At 46.1% G+C, this 23136-nt stretch overlaps 1 protein-coding gene across 5 annotated transcripts in view; it reads left to right on the top strand.

Moving 5' to 3' along the window:
* LOC309806836 (kalirin) overlaps positions 1 to 23136 on the top strand; it is a 465266-nt gene that overhangs the window by 278420 nt on the left and 163710 nt on the right. For all 5 annotated transcript variants that reach the window (XM_082625795.1, XM_082625796.1, XM_082625797.1 and 2 more), the window contains exons 7-9: positions 586 to 777; positions 4598 to 4729; positions 6511 to 6741. In XM_082625795.1, coding sequence (XP_082481921.1) covers positions 586 to 777; positions 4598 to 4729; positions 6511 to 6741 — 555 coding nt within the window. The remainder of the gene's footprint in view (positions 1 to 585; positions 778 to 4597; positions 4730 to 6510; positions 6742 to 23136) is intronic.

A 23136-nucleotide genomic window follows, 5' to 3' on the forward strand; every position in this document is an offset into this window, starting at 1 on the left:
CCTGCTCTCTTGGTGGGGGTAGGAACAGGGGGCAGCAAAGTCTTCACTTGGTGGTAGGAAGATGTGTGGTCATCCTGTGACGTGTGTCCTTTGCCCTCTTTAATGAGCACTGCTGCCCTGTTGTAGTTGGCAGTAATGCCCTGGGTACAGCTCTCTCCTGAGTTGAGAGAGGTGCCTTTGCCTCCTCCGGCTTTTGCCCTGGTCTGAGCCGTTGCTTCCGGAGAGAAACTCTTGGAAGTACCATGATGTCCCCATGGCATGACCTCATAAGATGATTGGGAGGATTATTAAGGTAGTCCATGTAAAGTGACTGCATTCGTGGGCATTAATAGTTGGCACAAAAACTATGTTGGTCCTCAAAATGAAAGGGCTCAGTTACTATACCTGCCATCTGCTGTAATTTCATAATATAAACAAAGACCTCCTATGGGCTCAAAATGGATATGTTAATGTGGCCGATACTAGCCTCTCTCAAACTTTTTGTTTTGGGTAGCCTCCTTCCCCACGTATTCCCCCACCGCAGGGTGCTCTGTGGGTGCCTTTTCAGCCTGCCCCACTAAGCACCCCCTCTCCCTTGCTTCCCAGAACGCCTATGTCAACATCAACCGCATCATGTCCGTGGCTTCCCGCCTCTCAGAAGCCGGCCACTATGCCTCGCAGCAAATCAAGCAAATCTCCACGCAGCTAGACCAGGAGTGGAAGAGCTTTGCGGCCGCTCTGGATGAGCGCAGCACCATCCTCGCCATGTCTGCTGTGTTCCATCAGAAGGCTGAGCAGGTAAGGCCAAGGGAGCTGCTGTGGCCGCTGGTGGTGGGAAGCGGAGGGGCAGGGGCAGGGCAGGGCAGGCTGGGAGGACATACACTGAGGTGTAGAGAGCCCCTCCTCTCTTTTTGAAACACCAAAGACCGCGCTGAGTAGTTTTGACAAAAACACATATTCTACTACTGTCATGGCCCCTGTGTACCCAAAGAGACATTGGTAACTCTTGGAGGCTTTGCTTAACATTCAAACAGGAAGAAACCCAGAGCTAACTATTCTGCTTAGTAGTTTATTGTTGGACGTGTGTGTGCATGCACGTGCACGTGTGTGTGTGTGTGTGTGTGTTGACTGCTTAGTTTGCATTCCATAGCATAGACCAAAGGGGTGAAACTAAACTGATCATTGAGTGCCGAGAACAGGGGGAAACTAATTTTACATGAAGCATTTGCTGTGGATAATAACAATGTAGTAATAATACAGTGGACAGAAATAATAATTACTTGTTGCCATTTACTTACTGGCATTGGCCAGTGACATTACTAACCCATTTTACAGAGAGGAGCATGGAAGCTCACAGAGATTAAGTAACCTGCCTAAGATCCAGTGGCATGTAGGACCTGACTCTAACCAGCTTAGGGAGAGCCAACGGTTAAGTTTTCAGGAATTTTATGAGCTGGTTGTTAAACATAGCCATTACTTTAAACTATATAAATTTAAATTAAATATATCACATTAAAAACAAAGGTAATAAATACTCAAAACTCATCATTTTCAATTATTTTACTAGGTTTTATTATTTTCTATGTTCTTGAGATTATTTCTGTCTATGTTATATTCTCTCTCTCTCTCTCTCTCTCTCTCTCTCTCTCTCTCTCTCTCACACACACACACACACACACACACACAACAATAAACTACTAAGCAGAATGTAAACAGGCTCTGGGTTCCTTCCTGTTTGAATGTTAAGCAAAGCTAGCAAGAGTTACCATTTGTCTCTTTGTCAACATTTATGTCTGTGGTGGAAATAGTATACAGCTGTGTGCTACTGATCACCTCATCCCAACTACATATTTGGTGATGTTGCAGTGGTAGCCTGAAATAGGGCAAGATAAAAGTTTTACACCATGGAAATCATCAAGTGTTAGAAACCAGGGCTTGATTTGTTGTTTTATTGATTGTCTAGAATCTTAAGAAAATATTTTAAAATGCAGATTAAACCTAAAAATGTGCCCTGTGTATAGCTGTTGCATTGTGAATAGAACACAAAATCAAGGAAATATTCTTCTGATATTCAAAAACTATTATTGCATTTAGCAAAGAGGTCACTTAAAATCACTGATGAATGAGTAATGTTCTGACATAAGTCTCCAGGTATTTTTCACTTTTGTCTTACATCTTAACAAAAGTGAAAATATCAACCAGCTTTTGTGTTGGAACTATATAAGTTTGTCGTTTACAAACAAAAGCATCTGTGAGAATCAATTCGTTACATGGAATTTATCATAAGCATTCTATGTGTTATTATTCTTTATAAATTATGTGCTACACATCTTTTATAGCAGTAAAGTTTATAACACTTGTGTGTGTATTACATACACACACATATGCTGGTTATTAAAAGTTTATTAATATACCCTTGTGAAAATCACACAATTAATCGATAGGCATCTGGGATCAGGTGTGTCTAACATTAAAGCCTATGGTCTTAACCCCTAAATTTCTTTCTTTGTATGACATTTGGGTAGCTCACAGATAACACAGAGTCAGACACAAGGTCATACCTTAAATCTCTTCCTCTGTTACCCATCTAACATGGAAGGCAGCATGGAATAATTGAAGGAGTCTAGGTTTTGATGCCAGACACAGGTAAGTTCTAATCATTAACTCTTAGGCAAATCACCTCAACATTCTGAGCTTGTTTCCTCATCTCTAATGTGGGGATGATCATAAATCTCACAGCACTGTTATAAGGATTAGAGATGGAATATATTAGGTGCTTAGTGTGTTTTTTAAATGGTAGACATCACCAAAGATCTGTTGGTATCTTTGTATTTCCTCCACTTGTGTCTGTTTCCATCTGAGACCTTCCCAAAGACTGAAAGTACTTGTGTTATAAGTCAAGAGCAGCCCTACACATTGAGAGGAATCTAACCTTTTTTTGTTGTTGTTGTTTTAAGATGATGGTGGCAGTACCTGAGAATATTCATGTCTGACCTCCTGTTCTCTCTTCAACCTATTATTTGCACACTTTGTTCAAGGTTTCTCCAGATTGGCAAGGGAGGTTCAGTGCCTCCCTCTCTGTCTCTCTGTCTTTCTCTCCTTGAGATGACCGTTTTGTGGGATCTACTATAGGACTCTGGTTAGAGTATTACAAAGAAATCCCAAAGACCTTGAAGAGGTGCTCCCCCCACGACTGACACACACTGTCAAGTTTCTTTCAGGTTCCTTTATGAAATGGTTGTTGATGGAGCAAGGAGCTTCTGAGATATTAGCAAGCACATGCAGCCTGATTCTGGGTGTCACCCAGCACTCTGCCAGAATTGTTAGGAGGCGGCTTACTGCGATTAAAAACATACAGAATGAAAAATCAGCTGCCACAGCCAAGTGGCTAAGGACTGAAAGCTGACGTGATACCAAGAGGGGAACTCAGGCAGTTGTAGAAACACAGTACCCGAATTGAGAGTAACTGGAGGACTCAACTTCTATTGGCTGTTTCCTGACTTGGATTAGTTTGGATGAGAAGCAATTTTATTTGTATCTATTTTTTAATGCAATTTCTCGGGTATTGCCAGTCCTTCAGGGAAACTCATAAACCATGCTTCTTTTTAGCTGGAAAGCACACACACACACACACACACACACTCACACGCAGACAATGGATTCAAGGCTATTTTTTCAATGCGTTTATTTAGGCAGCTCTTTATTGTCCTCAGATGGGCTGTTCTCGGCAATGAGATAAAAAGGTATTTAGGCAATTAATTTAAATGGAGCTGTGCACCCAGGCAAGAAGAATCACAGACAGAACCACTCCAGACTGTTGGGTGAAGAATTATTTGCATTTTAGAGGTGTATTTTCCACTCAATAAATCTGAGTAATTTCAGTTAGCTCACCCTTTGTGCATGGAGACCCATAGTCTCCCGCAGTTGTTAATTTTAATTTTTAAATAATTTGATGTCTGTCAAGATCTATATCTATATATCACATCCCAGGAGCCACTCTAGACACAGTACAGTCTGTCCCGCTGAGCTGCCCTCCCCTCTCCCACCCCTTGGGGTTCTGACCCAATAGCGGGGATCTTTTCGAGTGTTAATCTCCATCCCCTGAGGGAATGGTCTCTGCAGGTTCCCTGGGGTGCCTGATGGGCCTGAATGAGGCATTCTTTGCTACTCTTCACAGCTCAATGTCTACACTATAAAGCACATGTGTGGAAACATCCCATTTCATTATATGTTGCCTCTCACTTGTACCTGTGAGTGTGCACAGGACAAGAGGCTCTCACATACACACGTCATGTAGTGAGCTGTTTGCACACCTGCATTTTATCATCAGTGTGTGGATATAACCTGTTGAACGTGAAGTCAACTCCCACCCCCAGCAGTTTCATAATAATCATCTTTCTTTGTGGAAACCATACTTCCTAAACAGGTACTGGGTCTGACTTCTTACCTGGGGTTGGTGTTTGTAAAATTAAAGAAAAAACTCCACTGTCTGCAGTGGTCTCTAAAGGCTTTCAGAGTTTCTGATGCTTCTTCCCAAGGTATCTGACCATCTGTACATAATCTGCCCATTGCCCGCCCCCAGTGTTCCCACACTGACCCAGCCGGCATCTCCTTCCAGTTCCTGTCAGGAGTGGACGCCTGGTGCAAGATGTGCAGCGAAGGTGGCCTGCCGTCTGAGATGCAGGACCTGGAGCTGGCGATCCACCACCACCAGTCCTTGTATGAGCAGGTGACCCAGGCCTACACAGAGGTGAGAACCCAGTGGACACCCAGGGGTCCTGGCTGTGTATAGGGGTATGGGTGTGTGGCAAGAGTACCGGCCTGTGTGCTGTGAAATAGCCTGAGTTGGACTAAGAAGAAGAGAGGCCATTTTTCTCCCTCTGGAGACATCTTTAAGATCCTTGATCTGTTAATGATGATGTCAAAATGCAGCCATTGGCAGGAACCGCCTTAGTGCACATGTGTGTACACACACATACACACACACCCTACCTCACCCTATGTGTGAACACACACACACACACACACACCCTACCTCACCCTATTTGTGAAGACTGGACTGTGTCTTCTGTGGAAGGACTGTAAGAAAGCAAGGCTGTGCTCCTCTGGAGTTGCTTTCTGTCTGGTGAGCGGGCATGCACACACTAGCCCTGCCACCCCTTTTATAAAGCAGCTCATCAAAAAATACTAATTTTCTCACTGGAAGCTCCAGAGCACAACTCACCACAGGTTGGAGATAAGTGTTTGCAGGAGTGAGAAGCTGCTGTGGAAGTGGAGGACAAACTAAAAGGCTCTTCTGCTGAAAAATCAGAGGCTGGGAGCATGGTACAAGTTAAGAAGGGGAAAAAACTTCCTTCTTAACTTGTACCAAGCACACCTCCTTTCACACCTTGCTGGAAGGAAAAAGCCGTTTCAACTCCAAAACAACTTTGACTTCCTCGTTAACCACATTAATTTGGGGTCTTAAAATTCCTATCAATACCCTAGTCACCATGGTTTTAAATTAGAAAGGCACACGCTCGCTGGATAGTCTGCCAAGCACTGGAGAGCCACAGGTGTCAATCAGATGATGCCACTTTCCAGAAATATTGCCAGGAATCCAGTGAGGAATGGCAGGGAATGTCACCCCCACTGGTTTCAGCACTGAGGGTGAGTGTTGGGGAACCCAGGAGCATGGACGTTGTGTCCACAATCTAAGGGTCCCTCCCTTATTCTGCGTGTTCTGGAAAGACAGGGAAGTTAACATTTTCAGGAGAAGAAAGGAGGTTGTATGTATATCTATAAATATGTAGAAGGAGAGCAAAAGAAGGGTAAGTATAAAAGGAAGAAAATGACAAGGAAGTAAAGGAGAGAAAAAGGATGATGATGATGATAAAGGTAGAATTGGTAGCCAGTACCTGCCGGGCCCTCTTCTAAGTGCCCTGCATGTGTTAACTCATTTAATCTTTACCGCAATTCTATGGGGTATGTACCATTTCTATTCCTACTTCACAAACAAGGAAACTGAGGCCCAAAGGGGTTAAGTGTCAATAACTTGCCTCTGGTCACACACCTAGAAGTTTAGAGCTAGGTAGAGGAAGGTGAGGATAGAAGAGGGAACAGGGAGAGAGGTTTATGGTGTCAACTTATATTCAGCTTTTTTTCTGAAACAAAGATCTGCTGCCTGACCTAGTCAGTGAGAATATTTATCAAGTAAGTACTTATCAAGTGTCAGGCCCTCTTCCAGGCGTGGGGCGAGATAAACAAGGCCGAGTCCCTGCCCTCAGGAAGCTGACATTCAAGGGGGAGGGAGACAGTGATTCGGGGTCTCGCAGACAACTGGCTGCAGCCCCAGCACCTCCTCTCCCTCAGGATTGCGGGGTGCTCGGCCCTCCCCGGGCTGCAGCTCTGGTGGCACACTCCTTGGTCGTCAGGGGTGTCGGTAGGACTGAGATTCTCAGTCCTCATCAGGGATGCCAGCGGGCTCGCCTCGCCTCCCTGTGCTCCTCCTGCCCCTCCACTCCCTACACATGGCCTCTTTCCCTCTTGCAGGTCAGCCAGGACGGCAAAGCCCTGCTGGACGTGCTGCAGCGTCCCCTGAGTCCTGGGAACTCCGAGTCCCTCACAGCCACAGCCAACTACTCCAAGGCAGTGCACCAGGTGCTGGACGTGGTACATGAGGTGCTGCATCACCAGCGACGGCTCGAGAGCATCTGGCAGCACCGCAAGGTGCGGCTCCACCAGCGGCTGCAGCTCTGCGTCTTCCAGCAGGATGTCCAGCAGGTAACAGACTGCTTCCCCGAGCCTGGCATCTGTCTCAGGCAGGCAGGTGGCACAAGTCCCTGACCTAGGTGATCAGGCCTGGGAACACCTGATTTATGGAGGGAGGAGGGCAGTTCAGCCCCCAGCTTCACCCCTCCACACCATCCGGACTTGTTAATTGATGCTTCTCACTTAAGCGGCTTTACAGACAGGCCTTTTCACCCTCTGGTGTTGTGAAGGGAGGCTCAATCTGAGAGACAGCAATTCCTTGCAGTCATGACATTGTTTTCTTTGGGGGAAGCTTGACCGTCCCCCAGGCATGAGCTCTCTGGACAGCCCCGGGTCCTAGGGGGTTATCTGAGCACTGTCGGAGCTGGACCCACGGTGTGCCCACTTCTCAATCAGGGATGCAGGTGCCTGCTAGAGTTGGGGTGTGGTGGGGCACTGGGCCTTTAGGGGATTCTTTGGCAAGCTTGGATTTGGGAAACCTGATTTAAAACAAGGGCTGTTGATAATTGTATGTTCTGTGATTAGAGGTTACTCCTGGCTTAATCTGTTTTTTGCGTTATTATAAGAGTCATAGCATTTTTCTTTACCACAAATAATAAAGAAATTGTTGTTTCTAACTATGAAAGGACAGCCTTGCCACAAATGCCCTTTTGGATGAAAGGACACATTCTTTTTTCCTCATACTTCTCTGTCTGTCTCTTTGGGGACCCCTGGGAGCTTTTCTTTGAGGACTGATAGCTGGGTGGGGGGAGGGAGAGCTTGTTGGGAGCTGGAGACGGAAGTTAAGGTTTAGCATCATCTGCCTGCTGGTTCACTTTGAGAGGCAGGGGTGGGAGCGCTCGTGTTCTCAGACTTTTCTGTGGCCACCTCATAATTTCAAGGTTATACATATAAAATAACATTTCACTCTCCTTCCACACCTCCTGCGGTATTGACCAAGTGTAATCGAAAAGTATGTCGAAATATACATGGAAAATTGAGAGCCAACTGGACATGTCTTTGGAGTGTTGGTTCCCCTCACAGCTGTTGTTGGGGGGCCCTTGTACTGGGTATCTTGTGATGGAGACAGGCTGGAAGGAGAGCGGGGCATCCTGTCAGGCTTCGTGACGCCCTCTGGGTGTGGGGTCACCACCGTGCAGTCAGTCCCAGGAGTAGACAGGCCTTCAGGAGTGTCCCCCATTCTTGGGCTGCCCTAACTCCTTTGTAGCCCCTGTCCCCCAGCTGGGGCAGTGATGAGTCATCGGAGGCGACACTTCAGCCTCAGGAGAGATGGGCACTAGGTGCTGACCCCAGCCCTGAAACCCTTGTGGGGCTTGCTGGGGATGGAGAAGCCAATGCATCAGTTGTCTGCTCCTGCCGTCTGGAATTGTTCAGATCAAGGTATCATCTCTGAGCACAGGAGAGCACAGGGTTGGTCTGTGATTGGGACAGAGTTAGGTGCCAGCCTCCAGAGGCACACAGAAGGTGTTACCACCTCAGTGAACTTTGAGTGACTTTTGGAGATTTCTGGGCCATGGATTGTTCAGCTTCCTTGGTGTGCTCTTTGTCTCCCTGCTGTTTTCATGGCTGTTGTACTAGGACGGGCGCTGGAGAGGGGCAGAGGTGCTGCAAGGAGGGTGGGTGAAAGGCTTTCCCATCAGGAGGGCAGCATCCAGACTCGGACTCTCTGGGAACAGCTGTTATCAGACTTTTCTGTGGCCATCATGACATCTACACTAAAGCTGGGGAAAAGTATAATAAAACTACACCGGCGGCTGTTCTACATCATGCTCTAAAAATGAGAGCATTTCTGGAATGGAGGCCCTATCAATTCATCTCTACAAGATGAATCACATTGTTGGCACTCACCAAAAGCAAGTAGAAGATTATTAGGTGGATGTAAAGGGGTTTGGATTTTCCACGAGGACTGAATTCCCCAGGATGACTGATTCCATTGTTCTTTTCGGGACATGTGAATGTGACTTCTGGGGACACGACGTCATTCACCCATTGTCCAGCTAACTCTCACTCACCAAATATCTGACACTGGGACAGATGCACGAAGAAAAATGTGAAAACCAAGGGCTACGAAACCTGGTGTGGGTTTCAAATGCTTCCTGACACCCAAGCGAGCATTGATGCCTGACCGTGCCTGAGTTGGCACTTCAGAGAGCGCTGAATATAACGCACTCAGTGGTTCCAGTGATGGACTTGGACTCTGGTCTCCCGACTCCCAGCCATACAGGAGCCTGTCCTAGTTTTCAGAATCAGACTGGACAAGCAGTTTTCCTGCTCTGTGCTCCCACGATTTTATTTAATAATACAAAAACACATGCAAACAATAATGTTAACTCAAAGGTCAGAGTGCTATTGGAATTTTATGAATTTATCATTTTTTATTTTGCATGCTTCATCTCTTCTTTTCCAGTATCTCCTTGAGAGTAGAAGCCATGGCTGCTGCTGTCTGGCATGAAGCTGGGGTTCTCTTTATGTTTGCTGACTTGAGTTGAAATTATTATTGGAGGCCCCCTGTTTCTGCTTTTGTGAATCGAACACCATCTAACCTTCCTTCCCAACCCATCCAGTAGCTGCCAGTGAGTAGCTGCAGTCTGTTTGCAGGAATTGTGATGTGAAAGTCTGAAGGTCCCAGGTATTTCCTAACAGCCCAGGCAGAGGAGTCAGGGACATAACATCAGTGCTACAAAGTATCCTGATACTCATCAGCTATTCAACAAGCATGGGTCTGGGCAGTGGGCCCAGCACTGCACTAGGTTCTGGCAAGATGCCTGGTTGGTTAGGTAGAAAGGCAACAAGACATACACACTTGAAAATAGAAAGGTCTGTGCTACCCGAGCACAGGGGCTACAAAGGAGTTAGGGCAGCCCAAGAATGGGGGACACTCCTGAAGGCCTGTCTACTCCTGGGACTGACTGCACGGTGGTGACCCCACACCCAGAGGGCGTCACGAAGCCTGACAGGATGCCCCGCTCTCCTTCCAGCCTGTCTCCATCACAAGATACCCAGTACAAGGGCCCCCCAACAACAGCTGTGAGGGGAACCAACACTCCAAAGACATGTCCAGTTGGCTCTCAATTTTCCATGTATATTTCGACATACTTTTCGATTACACTTGGTCAATACCGCAGGAGGTGTGGAAGGAGAGTGAAATGTTATTGCCCGGCAGTGTGCAGGGCAATAGAGTGTTGATGGGACACTTACAGGCAGAGGTGTGAAAAGTCAGAGTTGGTGTCTTGAAGGAGGAGAGAATTGATTGAACCATATAGTCTGGATCCAAGACTCTTGAGCACATTTGGGGTCTAGAGATGTTTACTCTGCAGCCTAAGTGGGAAGCTTGTGAGCGAGCATCGGTGGCTAGGGTGATGCAGCATTACGGATAAGAGCATGGACTCTGGAGCCAGATGGCCTGAGTTTAAATCCTGCTCTGACAAGTCTTAGCCATGGGACCTTGGGCAAGTGGCTTCACTGCTGGTGCTTCAGTTTCCTCACCCCTAAAATAGGAACCATCACATACCTATCTCATTGGACCGAAGGAGGTGCAAGCACAGCACCTGCCTAGCTTGTAGTAGATCCTCCAGCAGTATTGTCTCGGTTTAGTCACATCCTCTTTGAGTGGTACTCGGGTGTCTCCTGAGTCTGATGAGTTCCATTTCATTCAGTGATAAAATCTCAGAATTGCCGGGGACCTGGAAGAGCATTCAGTCTCACCTACTATAGGGTCAAGAAAATTGAGGCCCAGAGATGTAAAGCAACTTGGCCATAACCACACAGCTAGTTGATGGTAGTGCCAGGACCAGAAGCTAAGTCTTCTGGCTCCCAGTCCAGGTGTCCTACAGAAAAACCACACAAGAGAAGAGCCAGGCGGACAGCGATGGAGAACAGAAGAGAGACAGGAGGGACACACACATACTAACGTAGAGAGGGGAAAGACAGACCGCATACACACACCCTGAAACAGGGAGAGAGAAGGAGAGACAGAGACAGACAGTGGAGGATGGGAAAGAAAGGGAGAGAGATTTAAAGACAGAGAGCAGAGAAACAGACATACCTGGGCTGGGAGGAGAAAGAGAAAGAGGAAGGTGGGGGAGAGACAGAAGAGAAAGAGAAAGAGACAGGGACTCCTGCTAGTGGAGAGACGGGGGAGAGCCAGCCAGCCTCTCCCCACCCGACTCCTTGTCCCATTGCCATTTCTGGGGGTGGTCTTTTCCCAAATAAGAATACCTTGCCTAAAGCAGAGTGAAGCAGAGAGGTTGAAACCAAAGATAGACACCAGTGAATAAGAGATTCCATTTAAATATCTGCAGCCAGAATTGGCCTGACACATCATCCCTGTGCTAGCTCTCCCTTGGTTCCCCAAAAGTGTCCTCTTCCCCTCTGGGCTTTGAAGCAATGGAAATAAGTCTCTAAGGATCAAACTGGAACTTGGGTCCATTAAGCTGCAGAAAGGCATAGATAGAGTGCACCTACCATAGTATTGCTAGTGGAATAATTTTCAGTCCTGTTGTTTTTCCAGTTTGGTGTGGAACAGTACTAAGCAACAGCCATAAGAACGCTCTATGATAGCATCAGCTGACCTCCACCTTCTGTCTGTTCTTCTCTCCTAACCCTGTGGCTTCCCACAAGAATAAAGGACTCCTTTCAAGCCCGGATAGACCTGACTTTGCTGAGAAGAATGAGGAGTAGCTAGTCTTGATCTTTCTAGTAGATGCAAACTCCATTCCATTTTTTCATAGCCAGAACAACTGTTGTGAGTATCTCTGCAGGCCATCTGTTCTGCCTCCCTTTCTTCTTCTCCCTCCGTGTGGTGCAAGAATAAATTGGTAAAGTGTTTTGGAACACCTGTGTGCAAGGCCCTATACTAGGAGTTGGAGGTCTCTGGCCCAAGAGAAGACATATATACCCGAGGATGTATGAGTGGCACGTGGCTATCTGGGTTCAGGGCCAAAGAAGCAAGACAACAATGGGCTGGTGGAGTCAGAGCAGAGAAAGTTCCTTGTGGGTGGAATGGCATTTGCACTGGTGCTTGGAGCTCAGGCAGAGGAGATGGGGATGGTATTCCTGGGGAAGGCCAGGAAGTGGAGAGCTAAGTTATAGCCAGGGGACAGGAAGAGGAAATCTAACTGAGTGCCTACTCTTGGCAGCGATAGAGGGAGGTCAGGCTGGAAGGGTTAGGAGTGGTCTTGGTGGGGTGGGTGGGACATTACCCATTTGAGGCTCCAGTGCCTTCCCTTAAAAGTAATGTGTTTTGCTTTTAAGCCGTCCAAAGGTGAGCGAGGGAGGGGCAGTGACGTCAGAATTTTCTGGCTTAGTGATTTTCCATTCTGAATGAGTGTATTAATATTAAAGTCCATAGTTCTTGTACTACAAATGAACCTCACCTGTTTCTATCAGGTTTTTCTGGAGCCTCCCGTGGAAAATTATAGCTTTTACTGTGTCAGCTCTTGCCTGCCAAAGAACGTGTAAAAAGGATTTGAGAGTAATTTTTTTAAACTCCATATATTCAATCTTTTACTAGCTGTAGTGACTAAAGCCCCTTAATCATACTAAACCGGTTTGGGCATTGTATAATCCAATTAACAGCTTTGCATAATAAAAGGTGAGCACTTTGGGTTACAAACAGCATGCTTAGTTAGAAAAAAGTGACTGGAATGATGATGGGTCTAGAAAAGAACTCTTCTTATAAGAAGGAACGATTAAAGCATCTAAGAAGGAAAATGCTCACTCAGGGCATAGTCCCAGATAGATGAGGGAACATACACAAGGGGGAGCCATCATCAAAAATCTGAAATGCTGACTAGTTAGTTACTTGGTGGGTATGTTGGGGAGGAGATTCAAACATCAGAGGGATGGTTGGATTCCAACCCTGAGATTTGGTTCCTGGCATTAAATGTGTCTATAAAAGTTTTATTGTTCATAGCTCAGGATTCATCATCTTTATGAGCAATTGAGCATCTAATCACTTCACTTATCTTAATTAATCTTCCAACACTATGAAGCAGGTGATAACTTTGGTCCTCATCTTATCAATACTAATGAGGAAATTGAGGCTTAGAAAGGTTAAGTAAACTTACACAAGGTCACACAGCTAGTGACAGAGGAAGGCTATAAACCCAAGTCCACTGAATCTCTAGGTCCGTGCTCTTAGCCTCTCTGCTATGCTCTGGGCACTATGTTAGGTGGTGGGAATGCAGAGAGACAAGGACAGAATGCCCTTGAGGGGTTTATAAGTTAGTGCAGGGCTCAAAGGGCCCTGATAGATTGCTTGGTCCCAAGGGATCAGACTTGGCATCTAGCCACTGACAGCTGAGATTCATCCCTAAACTCCCTGTCCAGGAAGACCCACACAGGCAGTCATACTCACACGCAAACACTCTTTTCACCTGCTCCATCATTATAAAATGGCTCTCTACAGTTATTTAGCTCTAACACAAATGTCCCTAAGACAGGCACTACCCATTCTCACTTGTTTTTCATAACAACCATAATTACGTTAACTCAGTGTTGCTGATGCTTTTCTTTGTAGCATGTATCTTGAATAATGTCCATTTGCCCATGGTTGTATTTAGCAGTATTAAAGTTCTCAATTAAGTTTTGATGGTGATAATCCAATCATTCAAATACATTCAAGTAGATAATAGATGATTCTTTGGGCAGGGTGAGTGTCCAGAAAGTGAGCAGGGTTGAGGCTTGGCTGAATTGGGGGAGGAAGGGAGGGGAGAAAGAGAGGGCTCTGCTGGTCAGGGTTGCTTTCTGATGGGAGTGAGGATGGGGAAGCTTTCTCATCTGCCTCTTTGGTGTCACTGATCTTAGAAGGGGTGCTCCATCCCTCTCCCCATAGTAGGAGGCTGGTACCAAAGGGTCTGTTCCAGTCTTCTCCATGTATCCTCTAGCTAGAATTGGCAGGGCTGGGAAATGGGCTTCAGAGGCCTGCTCCTGATTTGCTCAGACCCTCCTGCCTGGAATTTCATGGACCCTTCACACTCTGTACCTCACCCCATTCCTCTCCGCCCTGCTCTCTGCCTTCTCTTCCCTTCCCCATCATGACCTTTCCCTGGGTGCTCACTTTGATTTTCTGAATGCAAACTCTGTTCTGACTGAACAGTCATCCTTCTGTGATGAGTACCTTCCAAGGAAGGACCTGGGTGCCTCCATCTGGCAGGGTTGGGAGGCTGGTGGGTCCTGGGAGGCAGTGAGAGAAGGTTCCTCCCCAGGAGTTACTGAGCCTCAGGGCTTTCTTGATACACAACAATTTTAAACACCTTTAATGTCCTCAATTCCTCTTTTATTACTATGTTAACAAATGACTAGACAGTCACCATCCAAGGTCACTTCTTTCTGATAACCCCTATGTTCGGCATGTCCTTGACCTCAACATGCTATTTCTGGAGCTTTGAATACCAGGCTAAAGGATAAAAGACTCACACTTTATAACTAGTGGGGAACTATTGAAAGATTTTGACCAGAGAAAACAGGTGATCAGAGTGAAGGTCTGAGGTCATTTAGTACCAGAGGAGGACTGTGTTGGAGTGGGAAGATCCTAGGGCCACGGTCATGGGCTAAGGTGATGGGACAAGGGTAGATTTGAGAGCATTTATGAAAAAAAATCACTAGAAATTGCTGTCCATTTTGTTAGAAGACAAGGGAGGTATCAAGTGTGAATATGGGACTGTGTTCTTTAAAGTGGGGTTCTTGGACCTGTTGAAGAACCCAACTCAGGTCCACCTGTCCAATGCACAGCAAAGCCAATCTACCAACACTGAGTTGTAGTGAAGGAAAGTACAGAGTTTATTGTAGGGCGACAAGCAAGGAGAATAGGAAACTCGTGCTCAAAAGACCCAAACTCCTTGATAATTTTCAGGAAAGGGCTTTTAAAGGCAGCATTAGGGGTGAGAGTCACAGGGTATGTGATCAGCTCATGGACATTCTTCTGATTGGTTGGTGGTGAGGTAACAGGGTGATGTTTCAGGAATCTTAATCATCAACCTTCTGGTTCCAACCAGTCTGGGGTCTGCTGCTTGTGGTCAGCATGTAGTCACTATCCTCCACTGGATGGGGGTTGTAGTTTCTGCAGGGCGACTCAAAGATATACACCAGATTGTTATCTGCATCCCTTCAGGAGGAACTGGGAGTCCTGTGGCTCTATTGTTCTAATCATTAACTGCATGAGCCTCCTCTTTGGAACTTGGGGAAGGCCAAACCAAAACGGGGGACTTGGAGGGGCTTTTGTATCCAGGAAGACCTCACAAGGTCCTGCTCAGTTTCAGTTCCCCCTTTTCTTTGATGCTCCTCAATCCTGAGGGGAACAGGGGCAGGACAAGAAAAGGAATACAGTTTTGGATAAAGAGGTTAATCATAAACTCGGCAGGGGAACTCGTTTTAGGGGGACTCAGTTTCAGACCCCTGGCATTAAGATCATCTGGGCAGAGTAGGGTCTTGTTAAGAACAGATTATCTGACCCTACTTTATACTTTTTGATTCAGAATCTGTGGGTAAGGTGGTGCCTAGGTTTTAGAATGAACCCCAAGTAATTCTGAAGCGGTCTAAAGTTTGAGAACCTCTGACTTGAGAGATTCAGTCCTTAGTGATGAAAAGTGTGGTGACACCACAAACAGGAATCAAAGGCACCATGTGAGGAGATGCTTTCAGGGAGATGTCAAAGACAAAGACAATTTCCAGTCACCTCAGCCTGTTGGGAAGGGACAGGCGTGGGCTGCCTGGGAGTGGAGGGGTCCAAGGGAGGGAGGCGGCTGGTTTCTTAGCCGGCTTCCACCCAGCATCACAATTGTCAGGGCAGAGGACTGTGGTTCTAAGGGGGAAGAGAGTCTGTACACCTGCTAATGAGTTTCAGCTGAGCCCTCTCAGAAAAATGATGGCTTTTTCTGCCATAGCAAGACATTTATTTTGATCATACTTGTTCCAAAGAGGGGACAGAAAATGAATTGGTGGTAATTGGCCATTTCAAGTGGTACCCGCATGCTCTCCAGTCTCAACCGACGGGGAGCGGGGTGGTGCCGGCAGAGAATGAGCTGCTCCCCTTCAGAACTAGTGCTCAGTGTTCTGTGCAAGGAGACAGAAACAGTGATTTGATGGCTGTCCTGGGCGCTCACACACGTCATGCGCACTTGAGCTTTTAACAGAACAAAATGCGTGTGGACACCGATGGCATGCCAACTCTCCTTCCCGACCTCAGAATATCGGCTTCTACAGAGTCGGGGCTGGGCGCTGGGAGGTAACAGCTGAGGGGGGCCATTCTTCAGTTTACGTAACACAACAAAACGCCTTGCCCGTTTTATCATGGATCAAATTATGACACAAACTTAATAACATATTTCAAATAAGATGATTGATCAGAGAGAGCCAGGGAGGGAATCAGAGAGTTGGGATTCTGATTTCACAACTATTTGCCAAACAGCTCCCTTTCCTTTAATGGTTTTTGCCCTTTATCACACAGGAAGTTCTCACGTCAGGTTGGTTCATTCACTCATTTATTCTGCAGATGCTCTTTGAGAACATAGCAGTGAACCAAACAAAGCCCCTGCCTGTGTGGAGCTTACATTCAGGAGGGAGAGAACACCATCACAAACAAACAAATATGTCATAGGTGCTAGAATGACAGCAGGTGAGCTGGATGAATAAGCCACGGGGTGTGTTTAAGAAGAGATTCCAAGCATGTGAAATGGGACCTACAAAGTCCTTGGGACCAGAATGAGCTGGGGGCATTCATGAAAATAGGAGAAGGGCCAGAGTACCTGGTGAATAGAGAGGAGGGAAAAGGAGTAAACAGTTTGAAGAAATGGGCTGGGTCCAGATCACCTCAGGCCTTATAAGCTATGGAGAGAATTTGGATTTTCTAAGTGTGATAGGAAACAGTTGTAGAGTTTCGATAAGAGGAATGTCATGACTTGATTCTTGTTGAAAGAAATGTTATATTTAAAGATCTGGCTACTGTGTGGAGGGAGTAAAAGGAGGAAAACCACCTAGAGGGCTGATCGGGTGAATGAGGAAAGATGGTGGCTGGGACTAGGGTGGTTTTGATGGAAATCAGTGTACAGGAAAGAGTAAGTAAGACAGGCTTGCAGCTAAGCAGTGAATTGTGGTGCTTTTGCTGATACAAGGAAAACTGGGAGAGGAGGGGAGTGGGGCAGAAGGGAATAAAGAGTTCTGTTTTAGATATGTTAAGCTTGAGGTGCCCATTATAAACCAAACTGGAAAGGAAGAGTAGGCAGCTGGGTACATGAGTCTCAATCTCAGGAGAGAATTAGGGCTGGAACTGTGAATATGGAAATTACCAGCACATAGATGATATTTAAAGCCATGGAACTGGGTGAGATCATCTAGGGAGTAAGAGAAGAGAAAGAAGAGGTCCGGGGATGAGCCCTCAGGCATTCCAAAATTTAGAGCCTGGGAAGGCTAGGAGGATTCAGAAAAGTAGACAACAATGGAGATCAGTGAGGTGGGGGAATTCTCAGTGAGATGGCGTCTCAGGAGCTAAGGAAGAGGTGTTTCCAGAAAAGGGAGGCTCTTCCTCTTAAACGGAGCTGAGCAAGGTGGGTCTCTCTGCAGGGTGGGAGGGCCGCAGTGGTCCAGGGAGGTCAGAGTGGAGTGGGCTGAGGATGGCTTTGGTGGGAGGGCACCCCAGCACTGGGAGTCCTCAAGGAAGGGTGGTCCAGAGCAGAGCGAGGAGGGAGTCCCTGTGCAGGCGCAGCCTGGTGCAGGCGTCGGAGCCCAGGCAAGGTGAGCAGAGCAGAGAAGGGTGGCCTGGTATAGGTGTCAGGTGCATAGGTGCAGACAGTGAGCAGGTCAAGGAGGTCATCCACGAGGGGCAGGGGCTGTGCAGTGTCACAGCCTGGGCAGAGGGAGGAGGGCATCCGTGCAGGGAGGGCAGCCCAGCTTAGAGGATTAGAATCCAAACAGGCTGAGGAGGTGTCCACACAGGGGGCTACCCAGAGGAAGTTTACTAGGAGGTGGTCTTGGAATCAACCCCTGAGGAAGGGAAGGGAAGAAGGAGGATTAGACAGAGAATGAAGTTGAGCTGCAGTGTCATCTCAAGGGAATCCTCAGCCAGCCCTATTGGGCGTTCTGAAGACTGTCTCAGGTTGGGGAGTGAAAACTGGGTCTTTATACTCTAGAGTCTGTCACTGGGCACGGGTCAATGTAAGAAGGGGCTTTGGGCAAAGCCACTCTCTTCAGCCAAGGGTAATAATCCCCAAAGGGGACTGACACCCGAGGCTGTCTGTCTGCTGGTGACACTCTCAGCAGGGTGGTAAGAAGTCCTTTGTGGCACATCACAGCATCTGCCACCTCCATGGTCTCAAACTACCTCCTTCAAATACTTATTAATCGCAAAGGAATAAGAGTGACTTTCTAGAAGAAGGCTGGAAGACACCACCCTGACCCAGTGATCAAAGTTAACATCATGAGTAATGGGGGAAATTCAAATTATATCCCACCTGATAGAATGCAGTGGGAAGAACAAGAATCATTTCTGTGTTATTCCTGATTCCGATCATGAGGAAACATCAGACAAACCCAAACTGAGGGACATTTTGTAAAGTAATAGACCTGTAACTATTAAAAGTGTCAAAGGCAGGAAAGTCAAGGGAAGCCTGAGGAACTCTTCCAGATTAAAGGGACAACTAAGCATGACACATGCTTCTGGCCTGCATCCTTTTCCTCTAAAAGTCAGTGTTGGGACACATGGGAAAACTTGAGTAAGGTCTGGGAATCAGATGGTAGCATTGCTGCCAGAACCATTTGGGTTTGAATCCTGACTCCACTATTTAGTAGCTGTGTGAGCTCAGGCAAGTTAACTAACCACTCTGAGATTCATTTTCTTCATCCAAACATGGGGATAATAACTCTCACCATCCCAGGGTTGTGGTGAGATAGCATAGATGAGATGGTGAGCATGTGCCCTGGCCTAGTGCTGGACAAAGAGTGAGCCCTGCGTAGCCTTTTCTTCTGAGGAGGGGAACTGCCCTACCCTCAATGTAATAAAATCATGAAATATTTGAGTTGGAGGGAGATTTAGGGAGATGATGTGATCCAACAGTCTCATTGGAGAAAGTGAGGTTCAGAGAGGAGAAGGCACACACCCAGCTGGGCCACAACTGGTTAGGGGCAGAGCTGGGGTGAGAACCCAGGTTCTTCTGTAAGTTATGGTGTCTTTAATTTAGAATGATCATGATGGTACCACATTTTAATGATGCTTTAGGAACCTAAAGCACTTACATATTAACAGAGCTTAGACACCAACTTAAAACTTTGTTCAAAGGTGGTTGCCTCTAAATGCAGGGGCCTCCTGCACTGGGCTGGGAGATCGTTGAGTTCTTCTCCAACACTAAGATTCTATCATGTTAAAAGAATCCAAAAAATCAGAGTCCTGGGACAGAAAGCAGCTAGGCCCTTGATTTTCTCCCATTAACTCGGTTGTATTTATGGCCACTGTTCAGAAAATATCAATAGTTCTCTTCAAAAGGACTTTTCTCTTCTCCTTAGCAGCTAGAAAGGACTGTCTCCTCCCCTGAAAAGTACTCTGTCTTGATTGTATGCTGGTTGGAATAAACACAATTAGATGAGGAAGAAAGGGGGTGATTAGGGAATTATGCATAATGGCTGTTAGATTGGCTCCCAGATCCGGTTCAGGATGTGAGTATCTCTCTTGGAAAAGGCTGTTCTGGGAAAGGACTAATTCCGGTTGAAAAGTTGGGGCATGAGAAAGGAGAAAGAGCTTTACACGTTGTTTGGAAGACTGCCTGCCTGCCTTCGTGGGGAGGAGTCCCAGGCTGACCAGGGCTGTTGTTTCCAGTGATGGGGCAAAGATCAGGCCTCCTGCTGAATGTGCTGGCACAGCTTCTCCCAAGACAGTAGGCAGCCGTATTTGCACTTGACAACTCATGGCTATAAACATTCATTGAGTATCTTCTGAGTGTGCGGTGCTGATGGGGACACTGGGGGCAGGCGAGGGATGAAAGGGCAGGATACAACGGTGAAAACCCCATACTTCTTCAGGAGCTACCTACCTGCCAAGTGGGGCAGTGGAGAGAGGGTGGATGCACACAAAGGGAGAACTTTGAATGCAGGCTGTGAGAGGTACTAAGAGTTACCTATCTAGGGAGTACGGAGCTGGAGACATTCACCCCAAAGTTGTGTGTTGGGGCAATGAGTTTTGAGTTGAGTTGAGTTCAACATATCTCACGCAAACCCCTCTGTGCTGAGTACCATGCTGTGTCCAGGAATCACAGGGAGGTCAGAGTCTAGTGGGAGAGACCAGCCTGTGGGCAATAATTGTGGTTTGAACAGAACAGAGAAGAGTGACACCACCCCAGCCTGAGTGGATTGTTAAAGAGAAAAGGCTTTCCAAAAGTAGAGTTTGAGATGGCACTTAAAAGATGAGTAAGAAGGAGCCTGGGAAGTGGATATAGGGAGAAAAAAGAGATGGACATTTCAAGTGAAGTGAAAAATAGTAAGAACAAAACTCAGGAGGTGAGAAGCAGTTTTGGGGGGTGTTGAGAGGTGGGGCAGGAACTCATTGGAGGTGGGGTTGGGAGGGGTGGACCTGTTGCAGAGGACTTTGCATGTCAGGTTAAGGGGCCCCTCAAAAACTATACCCCAGTGAAATGCCTTCAAGAATGCAAGGTTTAACTCCATGTAAGCCTAATTTATATTCTTCAGGTGGATTTTGTGTCCCAAACTTTTTTTTTTTATCATTAGGATCTGGCTATATTAGAAATTCATAATTTATTTTTAAACCTTAGTGTATAAAATTACTCCTTTGAAATTAAAGGCACATCTTGCCAGAATGAGATTGACAGCTCTCACTGGGTGCTACTTCCCACTCAAGTTCAGAGGCACACCTGTCATTTATCAAAACCAGAGTGTGAGTATGAAAATTGAAAGAAAACTTAACCAAAAAATCTGTCACCTTTGTGCTATCCCTTGTGACTCACTTGCTTCTGTACCAGTGACAAGTTCCTCTTCCTGGGGGTCAGGCTTCCACCTGCCTCTGCATCACCCCCAGGCCCCATCACCAAATCCTGGCTGTTCTCTCCCCTAAATATTACTGAAACCTGTCTCTCCACAGACACTGCCACTGGCCTCGCCTGAGCCACCATCGCCTCTTGTCAGGATTTCCGCAGGAACCTCCTGTTTTCCTACCTCTGTTCCTGTCTTCCAACAACTGATTCTCCACAAAGCAGTCAGAGCAATAATTTTTAAATGCAGATCTGATGGTGTCTTCCTCCTCCTTCAGCCCTTCAGTGGCTCTTGGGCTAACACTGGAGTCAGACTCAGCACACCAGGGCTCAGCTCTACCTGGTGCCTGCCGCCTCGGGGCGCATTTCCTACGTACACCTGCTCACACCAGGCTGGTCTTTTCAATTCCTAATTTGGTTAAGTCCCACTGTCTCTCAGGCCTCACTTCTTCAGAGTGGGCTTCGCTGACCGTTGGCACTTTTCACCCTGGCAATTAATGATGAATTGTGTGATTTCATATCTAGTGCTCGTTACCCACCTAGACTGAGTTCCTGGAGTCAGGGCCGAGCCTGCCTTGTTTAATCCTGCACGCTGTGCTGTCCTAGTGCCTGGTGCTAGGCCACCATGAGGCTAATAATAAATATCTATTTGAATATGTGAATAGTCGTAGCCCACACGTGCGTCTCTGCATCCTGAAGACAAAAACAAAAGGAAAAAACCTATCGTTGGAAACACTTAAATACCAATTCAAAGCCATCAATAGGTATGATTAACTATCATCCTGTACTATCCTAACTACAACTGATAATTGACTATTTTAAATAAGATCTTATAGATGAGAGAAATTACATAGGGACCAGCTAATAAGGGGTACCTTGATGGGTGCTTACACTTTGATAGGGTCCAGGGTAAGGCTAGAAACTCAATTTATTCTTCAACCAGTGATGTTCAGATTCTGGGACTCACCAGACTTCCGATGATGCACATTAATTTACAGTGTGTCACGTAATTGTCAGGCACCGCTGGTGTCTGTTCAGAAGCACATTTCTCTGCTGTGCAGTCCACGTAGGAAGCTGGATTGTATTCCCAGGGTTGGGAGCCATGAAATCAAAGGTCAAGAGAGCATATGGCCTAAGTATTTGTACCAGGCCATGCTGGCTCTAAAAGAACTCTCTGAAATAAAATTGTCAGAAATCAACATTTTGAACAGTGCATCATATATTGATTCCGTTTCTCTGTCCTCAGATGCTTTTTCCGTCTCTATATATTACTAAAGTAATCTTGTTCACGTCCTAAATCATTTGCTTTTGTCTTGTTAACTTGATTTCCCTGCAGTCCCTGACCCCACATTGAGGTTGCATGTGTTTTCCCCACAGCTCCAGTTCTAATGTCAGAAGCTGTACCAAATGGAGGCAATGTAACCTCACACAGCAAAGTTATGTTTAAACTAAGTAAAAGCCTCTCAAATATGAAATAGATTTTTAAGTGGTTAAGGTAGAGCTGATTAAGTAAACTGTCACTAACTGAAAACTAATTGCCATTTTAAAGAAAGCAAAATAAACAGGAAACAAATTGCTTTTTAAAAAAAGTTTAAAAGTTGTGAAAGCACCCCCAGGGAGTATAAAAGCTAACCATTTGTAAACTAGTAGATGAAAAACATTTCTCTCTAACCAATTTGCTTTAGAAAATTATTTAGAATATTTATTAAAGCTAAAGAGATTAAAAATGAAAAGGAATAAAATAAAATTCATGAAAAAAAGTGCCAGACAAGCAAGTCACACTTAACTGCTCAAAAAAAATTTTTTTTAATTGTAACCTGAAAATACATCATAAATTCCAAAGCACTCATGAAAAGCTGTAAGACAGCTCCTGTGTATATAAAAATTATCTCCAAGCTTCAATTCATTCTCAAAAGGGGATTAATAGGGCTTCCCTGATGGCACAGTGGTTGAGAGTCTGCCTGCCGATGCAGGGGACACGGGTTTGTGCCCCGGTCCAGGAAGATCCCACATGCCGTGGAGCGGCTGGGCCCGTGAGCCATGGCTGCTGTGCCTGCGCGTCCAGAGCCTGTGCTCTGCAACGGGAGACGCCACAACAGTGAGAGGGCCGCATACCGCAAAAAAAAAAGGGGGGGGGATTAATAAAAGTTTAAATATGCATAAAAATTATAAAACTACGCTATCCATGGTACACAATATATGAGAAACTTTGTGACTAGAAATGTTTGTCTTTGACCTTGCATGCTGACACCCATCATCACTGTCCGGTATAGAATGGGATCACATTGTGGCAAATCAAGTAAAAATGCACTCTCCTGACTTTTGTTGCTGAAATATCACCATAAGTAACTCAAGAGAAAAGTAGGCTCTTCTTTATTCTAAGAAAAGAATATCTAAACTTCCTTTCAGTGCTGCCTTTCAGAGTTTGCAAAAGGTA

Source organism: Mesoplodon mirus, assembly GCF_964341445.2.
Source record: "Mesoplodon mirus genome assembly, chromosome: 6".
Lineage (NCBI taxonomy): Eukaryota > Metazoa > Chordata > Mammalia > Artiodactyla > Ziphiidae > Mesoplodon > Mesoplodon mirus.